The sequence below is a fragment of the Pan troglodytes genome, chromosome 22 (genome assembly GCF_028858775.2).
Source record: "Pan troglodytes isolate AG18354 chromosome 22, NHGRI_mPanTro3-v2.0_pri, whole genome shotgun sequence".
In the NCBI taxonomy this organism is placed as follows: Eukaryota; Metazoa; Chordata; class Mammalia; order Primates; family Hominidae; genus Pan; species Pan troglodytes.
The window spans coordinates 29,925,576-29,947,432 of record NC_072420.2 but is presented as its reverse complement, the minus strand read 5'-3'; the positions used below and the strand labels follow the sequence as shown (position 1 = coordinate 29,947,432).

The 21,857-nt window shown below is 39.9% G+C and overlaps 1 protein-coding gene across 5 annotated transcripts in view; it reads right to left on the bottom strand.

Moving 5' to 3' along the window:
- Window positions 1–21,857, bottom strand: part of MAP3K7CL (MAP3K7 C-terminal like) — a 102,214-nt gene that overhangs the window by 14,066 nt on the left and 66,291 nt on the right. For 4 of the 5 annotated variants that reach the window (XM_054675147.2, XM_054675146.2, XM_063803513.1 and 1 more), the window contains 2 exons: window positions 12,613–12,674; window positions 1,795–1,910 (listed from right to left, as the gene is read on the bottom strand). In XM_054675147.2, the coding sequence (XP_054531122.1) occupies window positions 1,795–1,910; window positions 12,613–12,674 (178 nt within the window). Of the gene's footprint in view, window positions 1–1,794; window positions 1,911–12,612; window positions 12,675–16,169; window positions 16,314–21,857 lie in introns of those variants that run through there. The other variant, XM_063803518.1, reaches the window with a different exon arrangement.

Here is a 21,857-nt window from a genome sequence, read left to right as displayed (position 1 = left end):
ACCCATACTGTCCACCATCATGCTATACTGTCCGACCACCATTCTGGGAGTCTCAAAAAAATTGTAAGGATTTCACAAACTTCTCAACACAAAATATATTTCATTCGCTTTTTGTAAAAATTAAATTTTGTGTGTGTGTGTATTTTTATTATACCACCACACTTCACATACACACACCAGAAGATACATTTATTCACAGGCTATTGATCATATAAATCTTCCTTTGACTTCAATACTGGTCACATTATTAATAATCTTCAATTCCTTTATGAAATTTCATATCTATATTAATGAAAATAATAATCATTAATAACCCTTGGAAAACCAACCTCATGTATTTATAAACATAAGATATAATCATATTTCCTAATTTAACAATTCATCTTAGCAGCCCTTTATTGCTGATATTGACTCTGTAATACCAGCATTTTGGGAGGCCAAGGTTGGAGGATTGCTTGAGGTCAGAAGTTTGAGACAAGCCTGGGCAAGATAACAAGATCCCATCTGCAAAAAAAAAAAATGTTTTTTTTTGAGATAGAGTCTCACTCTGTTGCCCAGGCTGAAGTATAGTGGCACGTGATCTCAGCTCACTGCAACCTCTGCCTCCCAGGTTCAAGCGATTCTCCTGCCTCAGCCTCCCGAGTAGCTGGGATTACAGGTGCCCGCCACCACACCCGGCTACTTTTTGTATTTTTAGTAGAGACAGGGTTTCACCATGTTGGCCAGGCTGTTCTCAAATTCCTGACCTCAAGTGATCTACCCGCCTCGGCCTCCTAAAGTGCTGGGATTACAGGCGTGGGGGCCACTGCGCCCGGCCCCGACAAAATATTTTTTAATTAGCTGAGCATGGTAGCATGTTTATTTCTTCTCCCCTTCCTTTTATTAGGGTGACACGTGATATATAAGAAATAAAGAATCACAATATGTTTGTGTTCTGTTTTACACATCAACAATAATTTACTCAGCCTCTAGGTGCCACATATCATACCAGGCTCCAGGAATCTGATGGTGACAACACCTGACTATCAGTGCTTTTATGGCACTTACCACCTAGTAGGAGATGTAATCAAAAGGAGATCTAATCAAAAGATCCTAGTAATCAAGATATCTCGTTAATAAATGGGAAATCCCAACCAGCTAGTACTGTGAAGGAAAGGTGTCTACTCTGAAGCTTTGCAAGTATAAAAGAATGGGATTCACTGGGGTAGGCACTGGCGGAATCAAGTGCAATTAAAAAGAAGGATTCAGAAACAAAAAGTTATGAGTGAGCAAAATCAGAATGCTTTAATTAATAGAACTGTATAATTCCCTATAGCAGAACTGTAATAGTAATAAAAGCTATCAAGATAAAAACTTACCCTACTATAAAATGTAGTCAGTCAACTAAAACGTTTACATTATTTTGAAGAGCTATCCCAGTGGCTTCTTCACGTGATGTGGGAATGCCATCATTTAAGCAGAAATTAAAATTCACACCAAGCCACAGTGCTCTGCAGCCTCTGGGCACATTTATGGAAAACATAGTGTGGTTTTGGGTGGTATTTTGGCATTTTTAATTTCATGAACTAAAATGTCTTATTTAAAAAATTAAGTGTTGAGTAGGAAGCATTCCTGGTATTCCTTTTGCTACTCCATAAAGTAAAGCACTTAATCTCCAATAGCACCATTTGAATCATTGCTGTAACCCCCTTGCCTCCCTGTCATCCTCACACTCAGCCTGTCCCCTGCCCACTGCCCCTGGTCCTTGCCCAGTAGGCAGTGCTCAGATGTAGAGTGAGGGGGGTAGGTACTTACTTCCTTTGCTCAAGCAGGGCGATTTCCTTTTTGACCTCATGGTATTCTTCTGCTATTTGGCAGTGCTGTTTGAACACCTCCATGGATTCCTCGGAGTCATGACAAGGCGGCAGGGGCTTCACAAACAACAAGAAGAAATTAGTCCATTTCTTTGCATCAGGATAAATTACCAACCATTTTGCTCTGCTGATGTTCTTTAAACGAAGGTTTTTTCTTCTTCTTTTTTTTTTTTTTAACGTGAGAACAGCATTGTCAGTCAACTTCAACAGAGTTCAGCTGATTCTATTTGACTGAAAATAGAGAGGTGGACAGATAGTCTCCACATTCATCTCCCAGTGTCATTCATGGGCATCTCAGGCCTGAGCCAGAGCCCTGAAATCCATTACATGTCAGTTACCTGCCTTGTGATGGAGTAAAAATAAGTCTCCCAAGGATTCTACAGTACTCCCCGGAAATCTTAGACTTTGCTTTAGAGAAGAGCAGTGGTGGGGAAATAGTTCAGTTGTCTGTTTCAATTATCCCTTGCTTTCTGTTTCTGTAGCCAGGAGGTATAATCTCATCTTGCAGAGTAGAGAAGAAAAGCTCTCTTCTGAGAAATGCATCTGGGCTAAAGAAAGATGCTGAGCCAGAAATAACGCTTGCAAGGATTAACCAACCTGTAAGAAAGGCCGGATCTCCCTCCCCCTAAAAAAAAACCATCCCTATAAGATTCATGTTTCTCTTTTTCTCCCATCCATGAAGGAAGCAAAGGCCAGCGTGGCAAGCCTTTCTGACCGCAACATGGTGAAAACCCTACTTCTAGGAATTATTTTTAAAGAACGAGTTTTCCCCAAGTTTATTTTTCTAATTTCTTGTTTAGCAATGCGTGATTAAAAGTACTACTTTTAGGCCAGGTGGCTCACTTGAGGCCAGGCATTCGAGACCAACCTGGTCAACGTGATGAAAACCCATCTCTACTAAAAATACAAAAATTTGCCAGGCATGGCGGGGCCCACCTGTAGTCCCAGCTACTTAGGAGACTGAGGCAGGAGAATCGCTTGAACCCAGGAGGTGGAGGTTGCAGTGAGCCAAGATCATGCCACTATACTCCAGCCTGGGTGACAGAGTGAGACTCCATCTCAAAAAAAAAAAAAAAAAAAAAAAAAGTACTACTTTTAGGAATACTAGTTAAGAGTTTTTTTTTTTAATCACCCTTTTCAATTATATATAGAAAAAAGTATATAAAATCTGAGAAATATCAGTTTATTGTGAAATAGGCTCTTCAATCTTATCCTTTCTTCACAATGGTCTCTCTCTATATATATAAACTATGTATCTGACAAGGTCATATTGTCACTAATTTTATATTAGGAAATTGAGAACTAATGAATTTTTTACTATTTGTTCCTCTCATTATATTCTTCAAGGACACAGATTTCTGTGGGTGTCATATTTATTTCTGTGATCCCTCCCATGATGTAATAGAAATTCAATAAAGTTTACTGTCTGATTGATAGATAAGATGACCTTCCCTATTTATCATGAGGCCTCTGGATAGAGATGTTTAAAGGAAATAAAATTCTAAATAGATGTAGATCAAATTTACCTTCACGTGGAACATCTGTTATGTCCTAGTTCATGGAAAATCTAATAATCATCATATTAGGTAGCATCTTTCTCTACTGCCCATGAACACATTCACAGCATAAACTCAGCCTGTTGGAACCATTATCCCTTTCTATACGGGATTAAATTGAAAAATAATGCACAGTAGTACTACAGTATAACTTGCCCCATGAGATAAAGCTGTTGCCAAAGGAATTCAGAACTCCTGGCTCCTCCAGTCTGTGCCCCAGAAATCGCTACCCACTCATCAATTTTCACCTGTTACACTGGCAACTTACCAGGTATAACAGTAAGGGGAATGAAAGCAATTTATTCTGGGCACCATAGCCAAGCTGTTAAATCATCTGTGCCCTGTTAAAGGATTTGCCTCCTGGAAGGCCTTAAGACTCTACACATCAGATCCTGTCCTTACAAACACCACACAGGCTATACTCAGTTGAAACAAGAGCTCAGTACGTGTAGGTACCTGAACCATGAATTCAGCACAGTTAACTACGTGGCAGCGAAAAAGTTCTAGAACTCTGCATAAAGGATTCACAACTTTAAGAGAACATAGAGAGCAGCCGTGTAAAGGGAGATATGTCTTTTGCTGCTGTAATTTAAAAGGAAAACTGAAAAGTACATTAATAACTTTCTTAAGAAGGGAGAGGCCTTCCCTGCCTCACCCCCAGCTTGCCACCTGTAATGATTTTTACTAAGTGGGAAATGTTGTCATTTGTTCTTTTTTTACTACTGGCACCTCTTAATTGTGGGAAATTCAAGATGTTGTTATCTATAGGTAGCGTGATCATGCCACTAAGGATATGTGATGATAGGTAGTACATATTTCAAGATATCCACATGTGCTTTCAGCAGCATGATCATGCTATCTATACATAATAATATTTTCAAGACTTCCCATCATAAAGAAGGGACAATCAAAAAAGAATAAGCCTCAAATACTTTGTATCCAGTTTTCAGGGAGTACAAAGATTCCAGGGGTCATTTCAGCCTCTGGATCCGAAAAACTAAGCCTTCAACTTGACATAAAACTCAGCACCACTTCAAATGTTCCAAGTTTGTATGAAAACATTAAAGAGCAATATAGATTTCTATTTTTTAAGCAAAGAGGAAGGTTATATTGCATAACCCACCAAAACATTGTAAAATTCTCTCATTAGTTGCCATAGGAAGAGGGAAATAAGTAATTGTTGTTTAATGGGTACAGACTTTCTATTTTGCAAGATGAAAAAGTTCTGGAGATCGGTTGCACAACAATGTGAATATACTTAACACTACCAAACTGTACACTTAGAAATGGTTAAGATGGTAAATTTTACCATATGCGTTTTTACCCATAATAAGAAAAAAATCAATGCAAAAAAAATTATTTCATTAAACCTTTCTGCTGTCTCTAGCCCATCTTCTAAGCAGTGCTACCAGGGTTACCTAGGAGAGGCTGACTCCATTTGTACTCAATCTTTTGCTCTTTCCCAAATTTCTCCCCAGAGAACTTCAAATTTCTCACCCCTTTATAATCTCGAGCCATTCACTGGTAACCCCAAACATTGTTGAGCAAATCAAAGTGCTCTCCGGTCAACGGAATCTACTGTTCTTAGAGGGCAGTTGACATCATTGGCCATTTACCCCAGCCAGGAAACTGATCAAAGAATTTGCTTAAATATATATGGTTCTCGTCCCAGCAGGAATTCTGGTGAATACAAGTATTAAGATATTCAGGTTTTATACCTAATATAAAAAGTGGCACTATAGAATAATGTGATGTGTTGTTCCGTGTAGGATGGAATAACTCTCATTGCTTTGTGATATAATGTGTGTATGTATGTTGTATCATCAGGTCCTGACTGAGGGTAATCCTCTCTTACCTTACCTTTTGAGAGGTAATCCCTCAAAATAAGAGACAATATATGGCCAACAGTATTAATCAAACACAAGCTCCTGCCTGAGGAAATCGATTCTTAGAATTCAAGAATCAGGTTTCCAGTTTAAAAATGGAGTGTCAGTACGCTTAAGTAACATGACATGTAAAACACTGGCACTCATGAATTAATTGGCTGTACGTGGGTTTATGTAACACATGCTCAAATTAAAAACTGTAAAATAACTTAAAAGAATACCTGTGGGTAACTAGATGAGAAAACATCTATTAACTTCTTGGAATAAAAGAAACACTATTTCAGTTCTCATTGCTTGATTTTGACTATTCTTGTCAGAGAGATTTTCATAGTTATAAGCCCATGCTGGGAATGGATGTACGATAAATAAACTCTTAATGTTGATAGTTAATTATTTTTCACATCAGGAGGAAAAAAATTCCCTTGTTATTTTCTCCACAATGATGCTACATCCTCCAATTTTGGATACACTTATCCCACCTTCCTGCTTAAAGAATGAAATATTGCACTCCAAAGAAAAGGAATCCAAAGATAGTTGAGTTGACAAATTGAAGAATAAAGATACTGCTAATGTACTAGAGCACAAATTCTGTGCGGTCACAGCAGCAGGTTTTCAGATGCACTCCCTGCCATCGTATCTGGTTTACTATACAACGCAGCCAGTTCTTAGGAGGTGAAATTAAGACCTTCTAACAGCGCCTCAAGCCAACTTTGAAACACATGTTTCCAAGACACAGACTGGGGCTTGGGTGAGGTCACAGCCCAGGAGGAGATACTTCCTCCTCGCCTCCTTTTCCTCCATCTCCGCCTCCTCCCGCTGCCGCCTGAGGATGGAGCTTGCAAGGGCTTAATATTTCATGGCAGTGCAGCGTGAAGGAGCTGCTACTATCTCTGGTATCCGCCCCAATTATCAGGACCGATTTAACAAGATGAAGTAAGAGAGAAACCGCAGGGTCCGGTTCCAAAAATGCCGGGTTGAGCCACACGGCGCTATGGTGCTATTCTGCTCTCTGCCTGAGCTTGCCCGGTTCATAGCAAGCTCCTCCCGAAGTGGATTCCACTCCCTGGAACAGACCCCATGGGGAAGGACCCAGCCAAGCCACCCTCGGCTAGGAGCAAAGCCGGCTCAGGCGTTTCCGTTTTCTATTTGGCTTCTGCGAATACTACTGGCCCCATCCTCTTCAAAAATGTCAGAATTTAATTTTCCTATCCCAGCTTCCCACACAGGAGATATATTTAGGAAGCTAAACATTCTACACTCGCTGAGCACTCTTTGTATTTATTCCTTGATTCTCAGGGTTACCTACTTTTGGGAAAGATGGGGGTGTCTGATTTAAATTTACATTACATTGTAATGTCTTAAAATTAACAAGCATCGTTTGTTAAAACTGAGAGGAAAAACACAGTCCATGCTGATTTCGATATTTAAGAACTCTATTATCTTAGAACTTTAAATATTTTAAGAAATGACATTTATATAGTATCTACATTACAGTACAAATTGAGCACTATCAATTATACTACAGAACTTATACATCATGTTACACTGGAGTAAAGTATATTTAAGTCATTTCTGTTGACATAAACAATATCAAAAGGAGAAAGAACACAAGAGTAGCAAACTTTTTGAACAAGCCATACCCAAATGACAACAGAGCTTCTCAAAACAAACAAACAAAAAATTAAAGGCATTACTGAAAAGCTCCAAAGTATCTATATATGTTTTCTGTGTGGACACAGCCATCAAAGAAAAATTGCAGTATACAATACTTTTCAATGTGTGTATGAGAGAAAATGTCAGCTACATCTGGTGCTTTCTATGAGAATATACCCTAACCACATTTCCAGATGGATGTTAAAGACCAGTGTAGCAGAATCCTGGAAGGCTAGACTTCTTCATTTTCTATCATTTTCATTTCCCAGATGTCAAGCAATATATTGATGCAAAATCTAAAAGAAGTTTTCGGAGAGGCTGCTCGGATAACAGGATATTATGGTACACAACTGAAGCTACGAAATTGTTTATTTGTGGAAGTGACATCAGTTTCTGGACTTATCAGACTCTGTTAGTTCAGTGTGTACCACAGAGACACCTGTCACTGTCATCTCAGATTAGATAGGAGGACTTTAAGGAGGGATTGAAGCTATTGCTCAATTTGGTTAAAAAAAAAAAAAGTCATATTGTTCTCGAAGCACCTTGGCTTAATGAAAAGAAGAGGGCATCAGAACTTCTATCCCTAACTTAAAAATTCAAGCAGATGCTTTTATTTCATTTTACATGAATAAAAATAAATTACTTATTCTTAAGTATTTCATTCAATAAATAATTTCACCAGAGAATGAAATTTACATTAATTGAGCAATTATTTTGTCAAGGACTGTGCTAGATCTACTCATTACCGTATTTAATTCCCACAACAATGTGAGATTAATATCGTTATCTCCACTTTGCAGTTGAGGAAAGTGAGCTTTCAAGAGAGTAAATAACATGCTGGAAATCACAAATTTAGCTGAGGTCCAAATCCAGGCCAACCCAATGCTAATGCCCATGCCTTGGTCATTGTCATTCTTATTAGTTATCATGTCCTATACCTGACAATAAAACATATTTCTCATTCCAATGAAGTTAAGACCACGTTATAGCATAGTTTTGGATCATGTGTAAGTCAAATCATGGTTCCAAAAACATAACATGCTTAAGCAGTAAGACAGGCTTGGTCTTGACCCAAACCCTGGGACCATGAAAGGATGCCACCATCTTTTAGAACAGAGAGAGACAAGTCAAACAGAAAGAAGCTGAGACCTGAAGAAAAGTAATGGCTGGGTGCGGTGGTTCACATCTGTAATCTCAGCATTTTGGGAGCCTGAGGTGGGCAGATCCCTTGAGCCCAGGAGTTTGAGACCAATCTGGGCAACATGGCAAAACCCCATCTCTACAAAAAATAACAAAAATTAGCCAGGTGTGGTGGCATGAACCTGTGGTCCCAGCTACTCAAGAGGCTGGGGTGGGAGGATCACCTGAGCTTGGGGAGGTCGAGGCTGCAGTGAGCCATGATCATGCCACTGCACTCTGGCCTGGGTGACAGAGCAAGACTTTGTCTCAAAACATAAAAAAGAAAGAGAATAGTGATTTTTCATTCATTCTTAGAAATGGACATAGAATTGGGCTTCCTTTCTTCTGACTATATCATCTACACTAGCTCTACTCAAATACTGTCCCTGATGGGCATGGGAAATTTAGAAACCTAGTCCCAAGAAAGGAATCTGCGCAAATAGAACTGACCTTCCACCTACCCCTGGACGGAGGCCCAAGGCCCACAAATGAACATTATAAAGAGATGTTCATTTTAACACCTACCTTCTCCTGCGGTCTCTTGCTCAATATTTTGCATTAATAGAGACATCAAGAGAAATGTTTTTCACTGCTATTCTTGCACAAGGCTTTTTTTGGCTTCTGTGAAAATAGAAGCACTGCAAATTACATGCTCAAACTTGTCCACATTCTTGGCAAAACAACAGAAAAATCCTGGGGGTCAAATTAGTGATTGAGTGTCTACTAAATAGCTATTTTATAGCAGCATTTTATAAACTACCAAAGCATGTGTAATGGATATCAGAAAGTCAGAACAGATTTTACAAGGTTATTCTATAACTACATTATGGCAATCTTGCAAACCAGAAACAAACAAAAAAAGTTTCCACCTATCGAAGTAATTTAAGCAGCCTGTATATTCCTTAAAAAGCGTAAGGGAAAGAAGGGAATAGTAAATGTATTTAGACCAAAATTTGGCCTCAAGTTTCTCATCTGTAAAGTGGAGACAAAACAGTTAGCTTACTCATTATTGCAAAGATCAAATGAGATCATATGTAGGGAAACACCCCTTGCCTAATAGGTACTCAGTGGCTTCGGTGGGATTTAAATCCGAGGTTTTGCAGAGAACGGGGCTGACAATACCTAGCATCATCTATTTTCCACCAAGAAAATGTTTAAGTCTCTGATAGAGGTAATCAAGACTCAATTCATTCTCAAGAAAATAGTTGCAACCACAAGGCACTTCATATGCCTTTGTAATCCAACTTTTACTCTTCCATAGTGGATGATGATAGTCGATAAAATTCCAAGAGCCATTACTGTGTAATGAAAGCACACGAGACTGACTATAAAGATGGCCTGCTCCGTGTAATAGATTGTTCCTTTTGTACATAAAGCATTTTCACTGCTTTCAATACAGAGACTTCCTGCAACAGAAGGCTTAAATGTATATGCTTATGCTAAGTATAGAAATAAAAATCTGCTTTTAGATGTCATCTTCTATTAGATTTCTCCTCCCAACCATCATCGTCTTGCTGTTTAGCCACTCACGCCCTGGAGTACAGAACAAAGATAACAGGCAACAGCTCTAGACAGAGGCAACCCTACCCAAAAGCCTTGACAACTGGTAAATGTTTGTAACACTCACTCCTATCCTTCATTCAACAAACAAGCACTTACTGAAATGTGTTTGGTTGTATTGCTGGTAACACACTCTCCATTCACAAAGAGATAAAGCACTATCATACTTTAAGGGGGAAAAAAAAATCAAAACCATGAGCCAGAAACTACCCTCTCAACTGCCTAATTCACTAAAGATCAATGAAGATGAAATAGTTTCATTGGAATAAAATAATTAAATAGACTTAATTTCTAATATATGTCAAGTGGAATTAAAGCTATAAAATTCAAATGGACCTGGCAATGCTTTAACAGAAAAATTATCTGGATAATTGCCAGAGCTACTGTGAGTCTTGTGGAGAATGATCCATGAGCCAGAGAAGACCATTAAAGTTCCCAAAGGAAAAAATGTTGTTCCAACACAAAAAAAGTAGAATTAATGATCCATAATTTGATGAGAGAACAATAGCCTGAATATGCTTTTAGTGTTTTATTTTCAAAATATGTTTACTCCTTATTTTCACCCGATTTCCGTGACAATAAAATAGCTTTGACATGACCATAGAATAAAGAGGAAAAAATGTGACTAGGGGAAAAAATAGCTATTAGGTTGGTGCAAAAGAAGTTGTAGTTTTTGCCATTATTTTCTTTTTTATTTTTTTGAGACGGAGTCTTGCTCTGTTGCCCAGGCTGGAGTGCAGTGGTACGATCTTGGCTCACAGCAACCTTCGGCTCATTGCAACCTCCGCCTCCTGGTTTCAAGCGATTCTCCTGCCTCAGCCTCCCTAGTAGCTGGGACTATAGGTGTGTGCCACCACACCTGGCTAATTTTTGTATTTTTAGTAGAGATGGGGTTTCACCATATTGACCAGGCTGGTCTTATCCACCCGCCTCAGCCTCCCAAAGTGCTGGGATTACAGGTGTGAGCCACGGCACCTGGCCAATGGCATTACTTTCAATAGCAATCCCAATTACACCACCAGCAGCACATAGACAGCCTCTCTGTGAGAACAGAACCTAAGCAAGAACTATCACTTGCAGTGTCAACAGACCAGAAGAAAATGCAGGCCAGGCGCTGTGGCTCACGCCTGCAATCCTAGCACTTTGGGAGGCTGAGGCGGGCGGATCACTTGAGGTCAGGAGTTTGAGACCAGTCTGGCCAACATGGCAAAACCCCGTCTCTACTAAAAATACAAAAATTATCCGGGCGTGGTGGCACATGCCTGTAATTCCAGCTACTAGGGAGGCTGAGATGGGAGAATCGCTTGAACCCAGGAGGTGGAGTTTGCAGTGAGCCGAGATCACATCACTGCACTCCAGCCTGGGTGACCAAGGGAGACTCTGTCTCAAAAAAAAAAAAAAAAAAAAAAAGGAAAGGTAGAGGGAGGGCTGAATTGTTCTTCATGCTGAAAAGAAGACATATTGGTGGGGGTGGGGAAGGGAGAGACTATGGTTAGAAATTAGAAGCCAGGAGAGCTGGGTTGAGAACCCTGCATGGAGGATAGAAAAAAGAGGGAGACGTGATGGCTGATAGCTAGAGAGGAAATTTTAGGGGACGACAGAGCTCTTTTGACAGCCGTGTGGTGATCAGTGTAACCCTCCGACCTCCTATACAATTTTCAGTAATACCTACATAACTGATAATGCTCTGTTGAGCAGCTTTCTGTTGGAAAGCTGAGACAATGCCCAGGACTGCTACAAAGGTGAGAATGAGGACTCCTCCAAGCGGCCAGATCACACCTGAGTCACCCTCAGTTGGTTTTTAGAGACCACCCTGGCAGTAGAACACCAGCTCTTCAAACCTGACCTGGTTGCTGCCAGGTTTTTAACACAGTGCTCTGCGTACTGAGGTAAGAACAGAAGCAAACAAAAAGGAACACTATCTTGGCTTGCGGAAGGGCTCATTCTTGGTTCTTCTTCCACCTCTGTTGAGGGCTGTCCAGGAATAAGAATGCCAAACTCAAATGACGTTAGGACACAAGGCACACCCACAAATGGGAAAAGCTGCTGTGTGTAAGATAATAGGGTATGTCAGGGCCTGTTGGGAACTGGAGGTTACAAACCCCTCCTAAAGGCTTTCAAAATCAATATTTAGGAGAAAAAAGTGGTGACTAAGAAATGTCTGTGTACAGGATTCAAGACCCCTATTGGACTTGCCTAAATGTGACTACAAAGTTAAGTATTCAAGTGAATGGCTGGCCCAAGGCCAGTATCCTGGTATTTTAGACAGAACCTCTTCTGAAAGCCATTTTTGCCTGGAATCACCATGGATAATCTAAAGAAAATTAAAATGTGATAAATGAGCTCCTTTCAAATAATTCTGGTGTATTAAAATATCTTTCAACATATCACTCAGAAACTACATATACAAAATAATTTGTCATGGGTCCAACAAGTCAATTTTCAGAAGGTTTAAGTTAAAATAGTTATATTCCATTAAAAGTTGTCAGAGAACTGGGGAAGGGGCAGGGAACAGAGAAAGGAAGGTTATTCCAAAGTCTTGGCAAACATGGTAAGTTTTCTCTGCAGAGTTTAACATTAAATCACTAACCCCAGACAAGCCAAAAATGCAATGACCTAGAGACAGCCATATCGAAGTAGAGAAGGGACCCGTCCTTTTCCCAGGCTCCAGAACCCCTTAAAAATAGGAGCCAGTTTATGCTATAAGCACTTGCTGTCCTGGTGCCATAGCCAGATAACCAGACAGGGGCATTCCATAAGGGCTTCAGCCTGACTTTGGAGCTCTAGAAATGTAATCCTTGATGACTTCAAAGCCCCACATTCTGGGTCCAAGTCAGTCTCCCCTAGTCAGGCCACTCTCTGCCCAGCTCGCTATACTTTATGACACTAAGGAGGAAAGAAGAGAGACTTTAGAAAAATCCTTACCTGTAGCTGCTGGTCTAATTCTGGAAAGACCAAAGGAATGGAGTCTTCAGGGGGTGTATCATCTAAAACAAGGAAATAAAATGATTCTTCACTATGGAGTTCTTTCTTGTAGGAGTCCTTGGACTCCCCCAGAGTTAGACCATCAGTATACACTGTTTCAGTCATTTCATCACTTCAGTTGGGGACAGACAGAATGTAAAGAACAATTTTGCTCATTTTCTGTACACACAGATGTGTGGAGAGCTTAGGTCGCCTGAACAAAATTTTGCAAGCAAATATCAGAATCCTCAAATGTCCAGGCTGGCAGCTCTCCAATTAAGAAGGACTGCTTGTCTTTCAATACTCTTACATTGGCCAAAACCAAAAAATATGATATGAAACAAAATGCTTTAACAAGGTGCTAATGAGGTGGCCAGAAGGACTTTCATGGGACAGGAGAACATGTTAGTGAAAAGTAGAAGCATTCGTTCTGCTCTGAATGACTCCAAGTGCCGCAAGCTGTGATGGTATTGCTGTCTGCTCCTACCACAAACCACACTAACAGGCAGTTAACCAGAAACTCATTCTGGGTTACAGTGAGAAGCAGGCAGCAACCCAAATGGGGCGTTTCTTTCCAATACACCAGGCAGCACTCCTACCCTGCAGCAGAATTCACAGCTTTGTTAGGGAGCGCCAGAGCCCAGAGAGTCCCGAAAGACCTCCTAACTCACGCTTACGTTGACTGGTTGGCAACAGGCAGCTGTTGCTGGATGGGAAGATGCAATTCTAAGAAGCATTTGAGGAAACCTGACCAAAATATGGGTCAAAATATCCAAGTCACCCCCAAATCTCTTCAAGAACATAGTGCTGACCGAGCCTTGGTGCTAGAAAGCAGAACTTCCATTATCTCCAGGTACTCTCTGGCTCTAAGGTCCATTGGCCACTCATTTCCAATCCCTACCCTAGTACATACACAGTACACATATATGTACAGTAAAGGTACAGTACAGATACATATACAGTACACATACAGTATACCTACACATACATATATAATAGAGATACAGTACAGGTATATATACAGTACACATCTACATACAGTACAGGTACAGTACAGATACATATACAGTACACACATATACAATACAGACACACATACAGTATACTTACACACTTATAATAGAGATATAGCACAGATACATATACAGTACACATATACATACAGTACAGGTATAGTACAGATACATATACAGTACATATACATATGCAATACACATACAGTACACATGCACATACACAAACATATATAATATATAATAGAGATACAGTACAGATACATACACAGTACACATACATATACAATACAGATACAGTACACATACACATACATATAATAGAGATACAGTACAGATATACAGTACACATATATACAGTACAGATACAGTTAGATTTATACAGTACACATATATACAGTACAGATACAGTTAGATATATACAGTACACAAATAGATACAGCACAGATACATACATACACAGTACACATACATATACAATACAAATACACATACAGTACACATACACATACATATACAATAGAGACAGTACAGATACATATACAGTACACACATACATACAGTACAGGTATAGTACAGATACATATACAGTACACATATACATACAGTACAGGTACAATACAGATACATACACAGTACACATACATATACAATACAGATACAGTACACATATACATATATAATATACAGTACCCATACATATACAGTACACATATGTATACAGTACAGATACAATAAGATATGTACAGTACACATACAGATACAATACAGGTACATATGCAGTACATATACATATACTGTACTGCATACATATATGCAGTACAGTACATATACATATACAGTACATACATACATACAGTACACATACACAGTGCAGATACATATACAGTGCATATACGTATACAGTACAGATACAGTGCATATACTACATATGCAGTACACTTATACATATAGTACACATACATATACAGTACATATATATAGTACCTATACATATATACATTTACAGTACACATATGCATATACAGTACACATACTATGCATATACAGTATGTATGCAAAATATAAGGTGAAAAAATATTTAAAAACCAAAGCTATTTTAAATTATAATAAAGCAAGAAAAGATAACAGTTTTTATGTTTTCATAGTCATCACCAAATTTCTTGATAAAAACTTGTTGGTGTTCTTTTTGAACTAGAGGAAGTGACATGGGCCACATACAATGTGGAAACAAGTATCCTCTCCCAATGTGCTGATAGTACAGTCCAGAATAAAATGCAGTACACAAGGCATTTCTGGCATCTAAGGCATTGAAAGCATCGAAGATAATCACCAGAAAGATAATTTAAACAAGCATGGTATTCACTTTGACCAAACCCCTCAAGGGTCATATCACTTAATAGTCTCTGGTATATTTTAGTCAAGAGTAATATAACAATACTTCCATTTAAAAGTAGTTTAAAATAATGACAATGCATCACCAAATTTGAATCTGTTTTGTATCTGCTCCTATGCTAGACAATGGCTGTCCTCAGATTCAGTGATATCACTTAACTTTAGCTCACAGAACAAGTAGAAACTGAGAAATTTCCCAAGCCCCTTGCTGCAGGTTAGAGGACAGTCTTCAGAGGAACTGAGATTCAGTCCTAAGGCCCTTTGAATGCTCTACTTAGACCAGAAGTGACAAATTCTGCCAATTACTGTGCCTTGTTAAATCCACCCCAACGTTTGCAAAGAATTGGACAAAAGGCAAAAATAATACACTTGTCACCACTGAACCTTTAGAGGTAGGCTTCATTATAAAACCTATGCTTTGTGAAACTGATTTTGTTCTTAAGTGCGTTTACATTCACTGCAGTACAAGTTTAATAACCTAGACATCACGACCATTTTAGCTCATTGGGTCCAAGGCCAGAATGATTTGGCAAAGGTAAATGGGAACACACTGTACTTGTGCATCCCAACCCTAATAATCATAGACAAGCAGGCACTTGTTGGAAGGAGAAACCACTCTGTAAAGTATGAGAGCAGCTGAGACATTCTAGAATTCTAGAAGACAGCCAGGAATGAACCTCAAGGCTTCCTGAGACTTAATCCACCTTGCCCCCTGTGAAGTCACACTCCTTCCTGCTTAATTATTAAAAAAAAAAAAGTTATCCATTTACTTTACTACAGTAATGTAAATAGCAAACACCTGGTATCAACAGACTTAATGAGGCCCGTTGTGGAAATCGACGTCCTTATTTATAGTCACACCATGTCACCTCACACATATGTGACCATACTGATAAATTTACAGATAAATAAAGTAGCTTCAGATTGGACTCCTTGAGTTGAAATAAAAGTCTAATTGATTAACGTAGAAATCAACATACAATAGATGTTTTAGAGAGTCAAGCAAAATAAAAAGTAAGACTTTTGTTAAAGAATGGATCAAGTTGGATTAACCCAAGCAGGAAATAGCAGCGGAAACAAGAAAACCAAAGACAGATGTATGAAGCCTACCAAGTCTGAAAGCCAGGCCTGTATTTCACTGTTTGATGCCATCTGGTTTAGCTGGCATCCCTACCAGCCAGAAATTTCAGGGCTTGCGAAGCTGCTTACAAAGCTGCCCCAAGTTGATGTGTGGTGTGTTTACTTTTAAACAGTGGCTGCCTTCTTTGACTGGTTTTAAAAATAGGCAAATATTCTAAAAGCAGGATGATGAATCACTGGATTGGGCCAAAAGGAAAGAAGGAAAATGACTCAGGCTGACTAGTAGCACAGCTGTTCCAAAAACATTTGGCTGAATCGTTGTAAAACATTTTGACAGTGATACCGGATCGGAGTTCCTGACAGCAGTTAAGTTTGTTTTGACAATTCCAGAAGCATAAAGTAGACTGTACAGTAGCTGTACAAGAGACCCTCTAGCAAATTTAGCTTCTTTGTAAAAAAAAATAGTTGCTTGATATGTTTATAATGGGACAAAATCACAGCACAAGTACATTTTTATTAAAATCTATTTACCAATTATTTATTGTGCAAGACAGGGACTCAGACTTATGCAAATTGGCAAATCACTTTATCATGTTTTTAATGCATTAAGGAAGTAATTTGAAGGCTTCTTCTTCAAAATGGCACTGTAGACTTACTAGACCAAGCAAAATGTATCCTAAGAAATTTTTTAAAGGATGAAACATAAAGGAAAGAAGAGGAAAATTTTTTATATAAACAGATGTTCACTGCCTGTTTGGCAAATACAATGTGACTAAGCCAATGTCCTTAAGCTAGAACTTTCTTACTGATAGCCCAACCATTATGATGTACCATAGTACATTTGATGATGGGCTCTTTTCAACATCTATTGAGCAGCTGTTGGGTTGGTTTCAGGATTATTTTGTTTGTAGATTCCCTTCAATTGTCTTCTCTGTGTTTCTCCATAACTTGAATAAATAGGACACATTGGGTCTGTAATCCAAATCCTCCCTGTTATTTAGCAATGATAGCTAGCAATCAGTTAACAGAGAATATTGAAGCTGGAAAGGACTAGGCAACCATCTGGTCCAGCCCCCTCAGAGTAGAGCTAAAGACAAGGACCCCAAAAAGGGAAAGAAGCCACCCAAGACTCCACGATTCGTGGCCATGTAAGACTAAGGGGTGTCCCCCAGCCCTGGGCTCTTTCCACCATACCACTCCGCTCTTCTTCACTTACTAGTCCATAGGTTCTCAGACTCGTATTTAATGAACCAGTAAAATTTTCCCTAAAATATTCTGGCTGGGCACAGTGACTCATACTTGTAATCCTAGCACTTTGGGAGGCCCAGGCAGGAGGATCACTTGAGGTCAGGAGTTCGAGACCAGCCTGGCCAACATGGTGAAAACCTGTCTCCACTAAAAATACAAAAATCAGCCTGGCGTGGTGGCACATGCCTGTTGTCCCTGCTACTTGGGAGGCTGAGACAGAAGAATCGCTTGAACCCAGGAGGCTGCAGTGAGAACTGGAGGTTGCAGTGAGCCAAGATCAAGCCCCTGCTTGCACTCCAGCCTGGGCAACAGAGCTAGACTCCGTCTCAAAAAGAAAAAAAAATTCCCTAAAATATTGGGAATTATGTCTTAAGAGCATCCAACTTTTTATTTAGCTAGTGAAGATGATTCAAAAATGACCACCAGATATCATTAGTATCCCTTTATGACAGAGAGAACATTTCAACACCAAAATCATAAGGCAATCATAGAGTAAAGGAGTGGCCATTATATTACATACATTTAGCTTTACAGATAAAAATAAGCATATACCCAAAACACCTCACTGTCGTACCCTTCTTTCTTTCTTTATATCAGAGGGGTGAAAACTTCATCAAAGCCAGACCAGGTTTTGAGAACCACTGTTCTAAACAGCATCTTCACTGGGTTTTACAATCAATCATCTCCCCCTCCCACTGTGCTCCCCATCATAGACATAACTGGGATGTAAGTTGAGACGCCCTAAATCCTTGTTAAAAAGTGTTTAGGTTGGGCCGTGCGCGGTAGCTCACACCTGTAATACCAGCACTTTGGGAGGCCGAGGTGGGCGGATCACCTGAGGTCGGGAGTTCGAGACCAGAATGACCAACATGGAGAAACCCAGTCTCTACTAAAAATACAAAAATTAGCCAGGCGTGGTGGCACATGCCTGTAATCCCAGCTACTCAGGAGGCTGAGGCAGGAGAATTGCTTGAACCCGGAAGGCGGAGGTTGCAGTGAGCCGAGATTGTGCCACTGTACTCCAGCCTGGGCAACAAGAGTGAAACTCCGCCTCAAAAAAAAAGAAAAAAAAAAGTGTTTAGGTTTCCACACGGAGAAGACCTCAGGAGAGGGAAAGCCATGCCCAGAGGACATTCCCAAGCCCACTCCACTCCCCAAGCAGAACACAAGAGGCAGCCTTGCCCAGGATCCACTGAATTTGTTGACATTTCCTGCAGTTACAGCTGGCTTCATGGGCATTGGACCTATGTGATCACACAGAGCCCGCCCTCCAGACGGGCCCCACGCTTAATTTAATGCTCTGCTATAGTGTCTTGAATTTCTTAAAAATTTTTGAATGAGGAACCCTGCATTTTCATTTTGCACCATGCCCTGCAAATTATGAAGTTGATTCTACCTGCAGTATGACCTCTGAGTGCTGGTGTCCTGTAAATTGTCCTGCAGGTCACCAGGGACAAACTGACACTTACAAGGCAAGTGAATCTGAGTAGTGGCTTAAGTGTTGAGGCTCATACAGAAACTTTCCTAGGAACTGTTTGCCTATGAAGGCTCCTAACCACTAAGAACACAGAGGGTCAGTACAACGTTCAGTAGGACACAGACTTGCATTTGAATCTCGGGTTGGCCACTTTTTAATTGGTGAATGTGAACAACTGGCATAATCTTCTTGAGACTCAGTTTCCTCCTCTGCAAAATGGGAAGGGTATTACCTGTCTCTGAAAATTTGTATTGATAAAGCAATGTATATGTCAATCACTAGCCTAAAGCCCAGCACCTAGGAAATAACCAGTAATAATAATGAATGCTTAATATAATTAAGTTCACTTTTCATTCTTTTTCACTATAAAGCCAACCAAAGGAGTAATGTGGAGACAGGGGAGCTGTGTGTGTATATATGTGAGTAGTGGCACTTTTTCCTCTAACCCATGTCTATTCTATCAAGCTAAACTTCTGAGGTGGGGAATTATTCTTCATCATCTGAATAATACAAAGGCAAAACACAGGGTTAAGGTCACTGACCCTAATTACTGAGTTCTGCCTCTGCCACTTAAGGGAGATTTCCCTGATGCAGCCATAACTTCAGGTCTTGTGGATTTACTCTCTTCATTTAAATCTGAATTTAACAATCTTCTGTCCAGGCGCAGTGGCTCATGCCTGTAATTCCAGCACTTTAGGAGGCTGAGGTGAGAGGATTGCTTCAGTTCAGGAGTTTGAGACAAGCCTAGGTAACATGGCAAAACCCCATACCTACAAAAAATACAAAACAATTAGCCGGGCATGGTGGCGCACACCTGACGTCCCAGCTACTTGGGAGGCTGGGGCAGGAGGATCGCTTGAGAATGGGAGGTTGAGGATGCAGTGAGCAGAGATCATGCTACTGCACTCCAGCCTGAGTGACAGAGTGAGACCTTGTCTCAAAAACAAAATTTACTTCCAAACACTTTTTATATGAAAGATAGTAAAAAAAAAAAAATTAACTTACGCATAAAAGGTCTTTGAGTACTGTCATTTTAAATCTAAATTTAAATTAATATTTTATTTTTAGGAATAAAATATGTGATAAAAAGTAGCCAATGCACATTCCCAATATATCAAAAAAAATTAATTGCTAGATACCCAAGTCCTTGTTAGAGTATCACATAGTTTTAAGACACAACAAAAGCTTTTTAAAACTTTGCTTCCTGCTTATTAAACACTAGAGATGTGAATTATTTAATATACATTGGATTTTCAGGGCCCATAAGATTACAAGTATAGCTATAGAGATGGATGTGGATATTAACACAGATATGGATAAAGATAGAGATTTGGGATGACAAAGCAGGTTTTCAATTCTTTGTAAATTAATAAACATGATGTTATCTTAACCAGTACCTAAAATTGTCAGGCTAACAAGATCATGCATCAATAGACTGGTTTTGCTACGCAAAAAAGAGACTTGATTTAGTTAAGACAATTTCTCTCTCTTTTTTTTTTTTTTTTCTTTTTGAGATGGAGTCTCGCTGTGTCACCCAGGCTGGAGTGCAGTGACTCAATCTCGGCTCTCTGCAACCTCTGCCTCCCGGGTTCAAGCGATTCTCCTGCCTCAGCCTCCTGAGTAGCTGGGACTACAGGCACCTGCCACCACACCTGGCTAATTTTTTGTATTTTTAGTAGAGACAGGTTTCACCATGTTAGCCAGGATAGTCTCCATCTCCTGACCTCATGATCCCCCACCTCTGCCTCCCAAAGCGCTGGGATTACAGGCGTGAGCCACTGTGCCCAGCCAAGGACAAATTTTATGTTTCTTGGAAACACCTATTCGCTATTATTGTAGCTATCATTTTGTGAATGTCTATTTATCCTGTTGTTAGAATATTTTGACTGACTTAGGTTATAACATACTCACTGTCCAAAAAACACCTGCCTCAAGAAGAACTTATTGGGGCTGGGGCAGTTGCTTATGCCCATAATCTCAGCACTTTGGGAGGCTGACGTGAGTGGATTGCTTGAGCCCAGGAGTCCAAGCCCAGCCTGAGTAACATAGTGAGATGCCATCTCTACAAAAAATAAACAAGAAACCGAGTATCATGGTACATGCCTGTAGTCCTAGCTACTTGGGAGGCTGAGGTGGGAGGATAGTTTGAGCCCAGGAGGTTGAGGCTCTAGTGAGCCAAGATTGCACCACTGCACTCCAGCCTGGGCGACACAGTGAGATCCTGTCTAAATAAAGAAATAAATGAGCAAACAAGAGCCTATTGGAAGTATATTTATCCTTCAGCACACCACCAAATAAAATTTACCCCTTCTTTTCTTCTTTCCTACCACAACATACCAGAAGTAACCTTCCTCCATCAACCCCATGGCCTTTGGGAAGCTATTTGTTGTCGGGAAGCTATTTGTTGTCAAGAAGCTTTGAGCTTTCTCTTATAACATGAACTCTGCCTCTAAATGGGCAATGAAGTAACAGTCCTGAGGACCAGGCTTTGAACCCTCCTTCTATGTATTAATTGCATGATTTGAAGCAAGTCACTTTGCCTCACTTAGCAAACATTTATTTCCACTTTTGTGAAAATGAATGGAATAGCACCTTCCTGTGGGGTTGCAGCCAATATTAAATTGATGAGAAGATGCCAGTAAAAGCACTACTCCTTAGTACTCAATGAACACTCACCTTCTTTCTGGCCTTTCTTCACAACTTTAAGTAATACATTCCAACCAATAAATCCCATAGTATCTCGGACTCTTCATCTGACACCAGGATAATGAACCCCAAGTGGTTACAGATAGTGTATTACTGATTTTATAAGTATTTGATAATTCAGTTTCTACTATAGTTCTCAACTCTGTGCTCCATCAGAAATGTAAATACAGGAGACACCCACCTTCCACCATGCCCTCAAGGCACTTGTGACTGAATGTTGTCACTGCATGCTGAGGCAGCTTTAAATGTAAGCTCATGTTGGGACAGAAGGTGATTCGAGAGAGTTC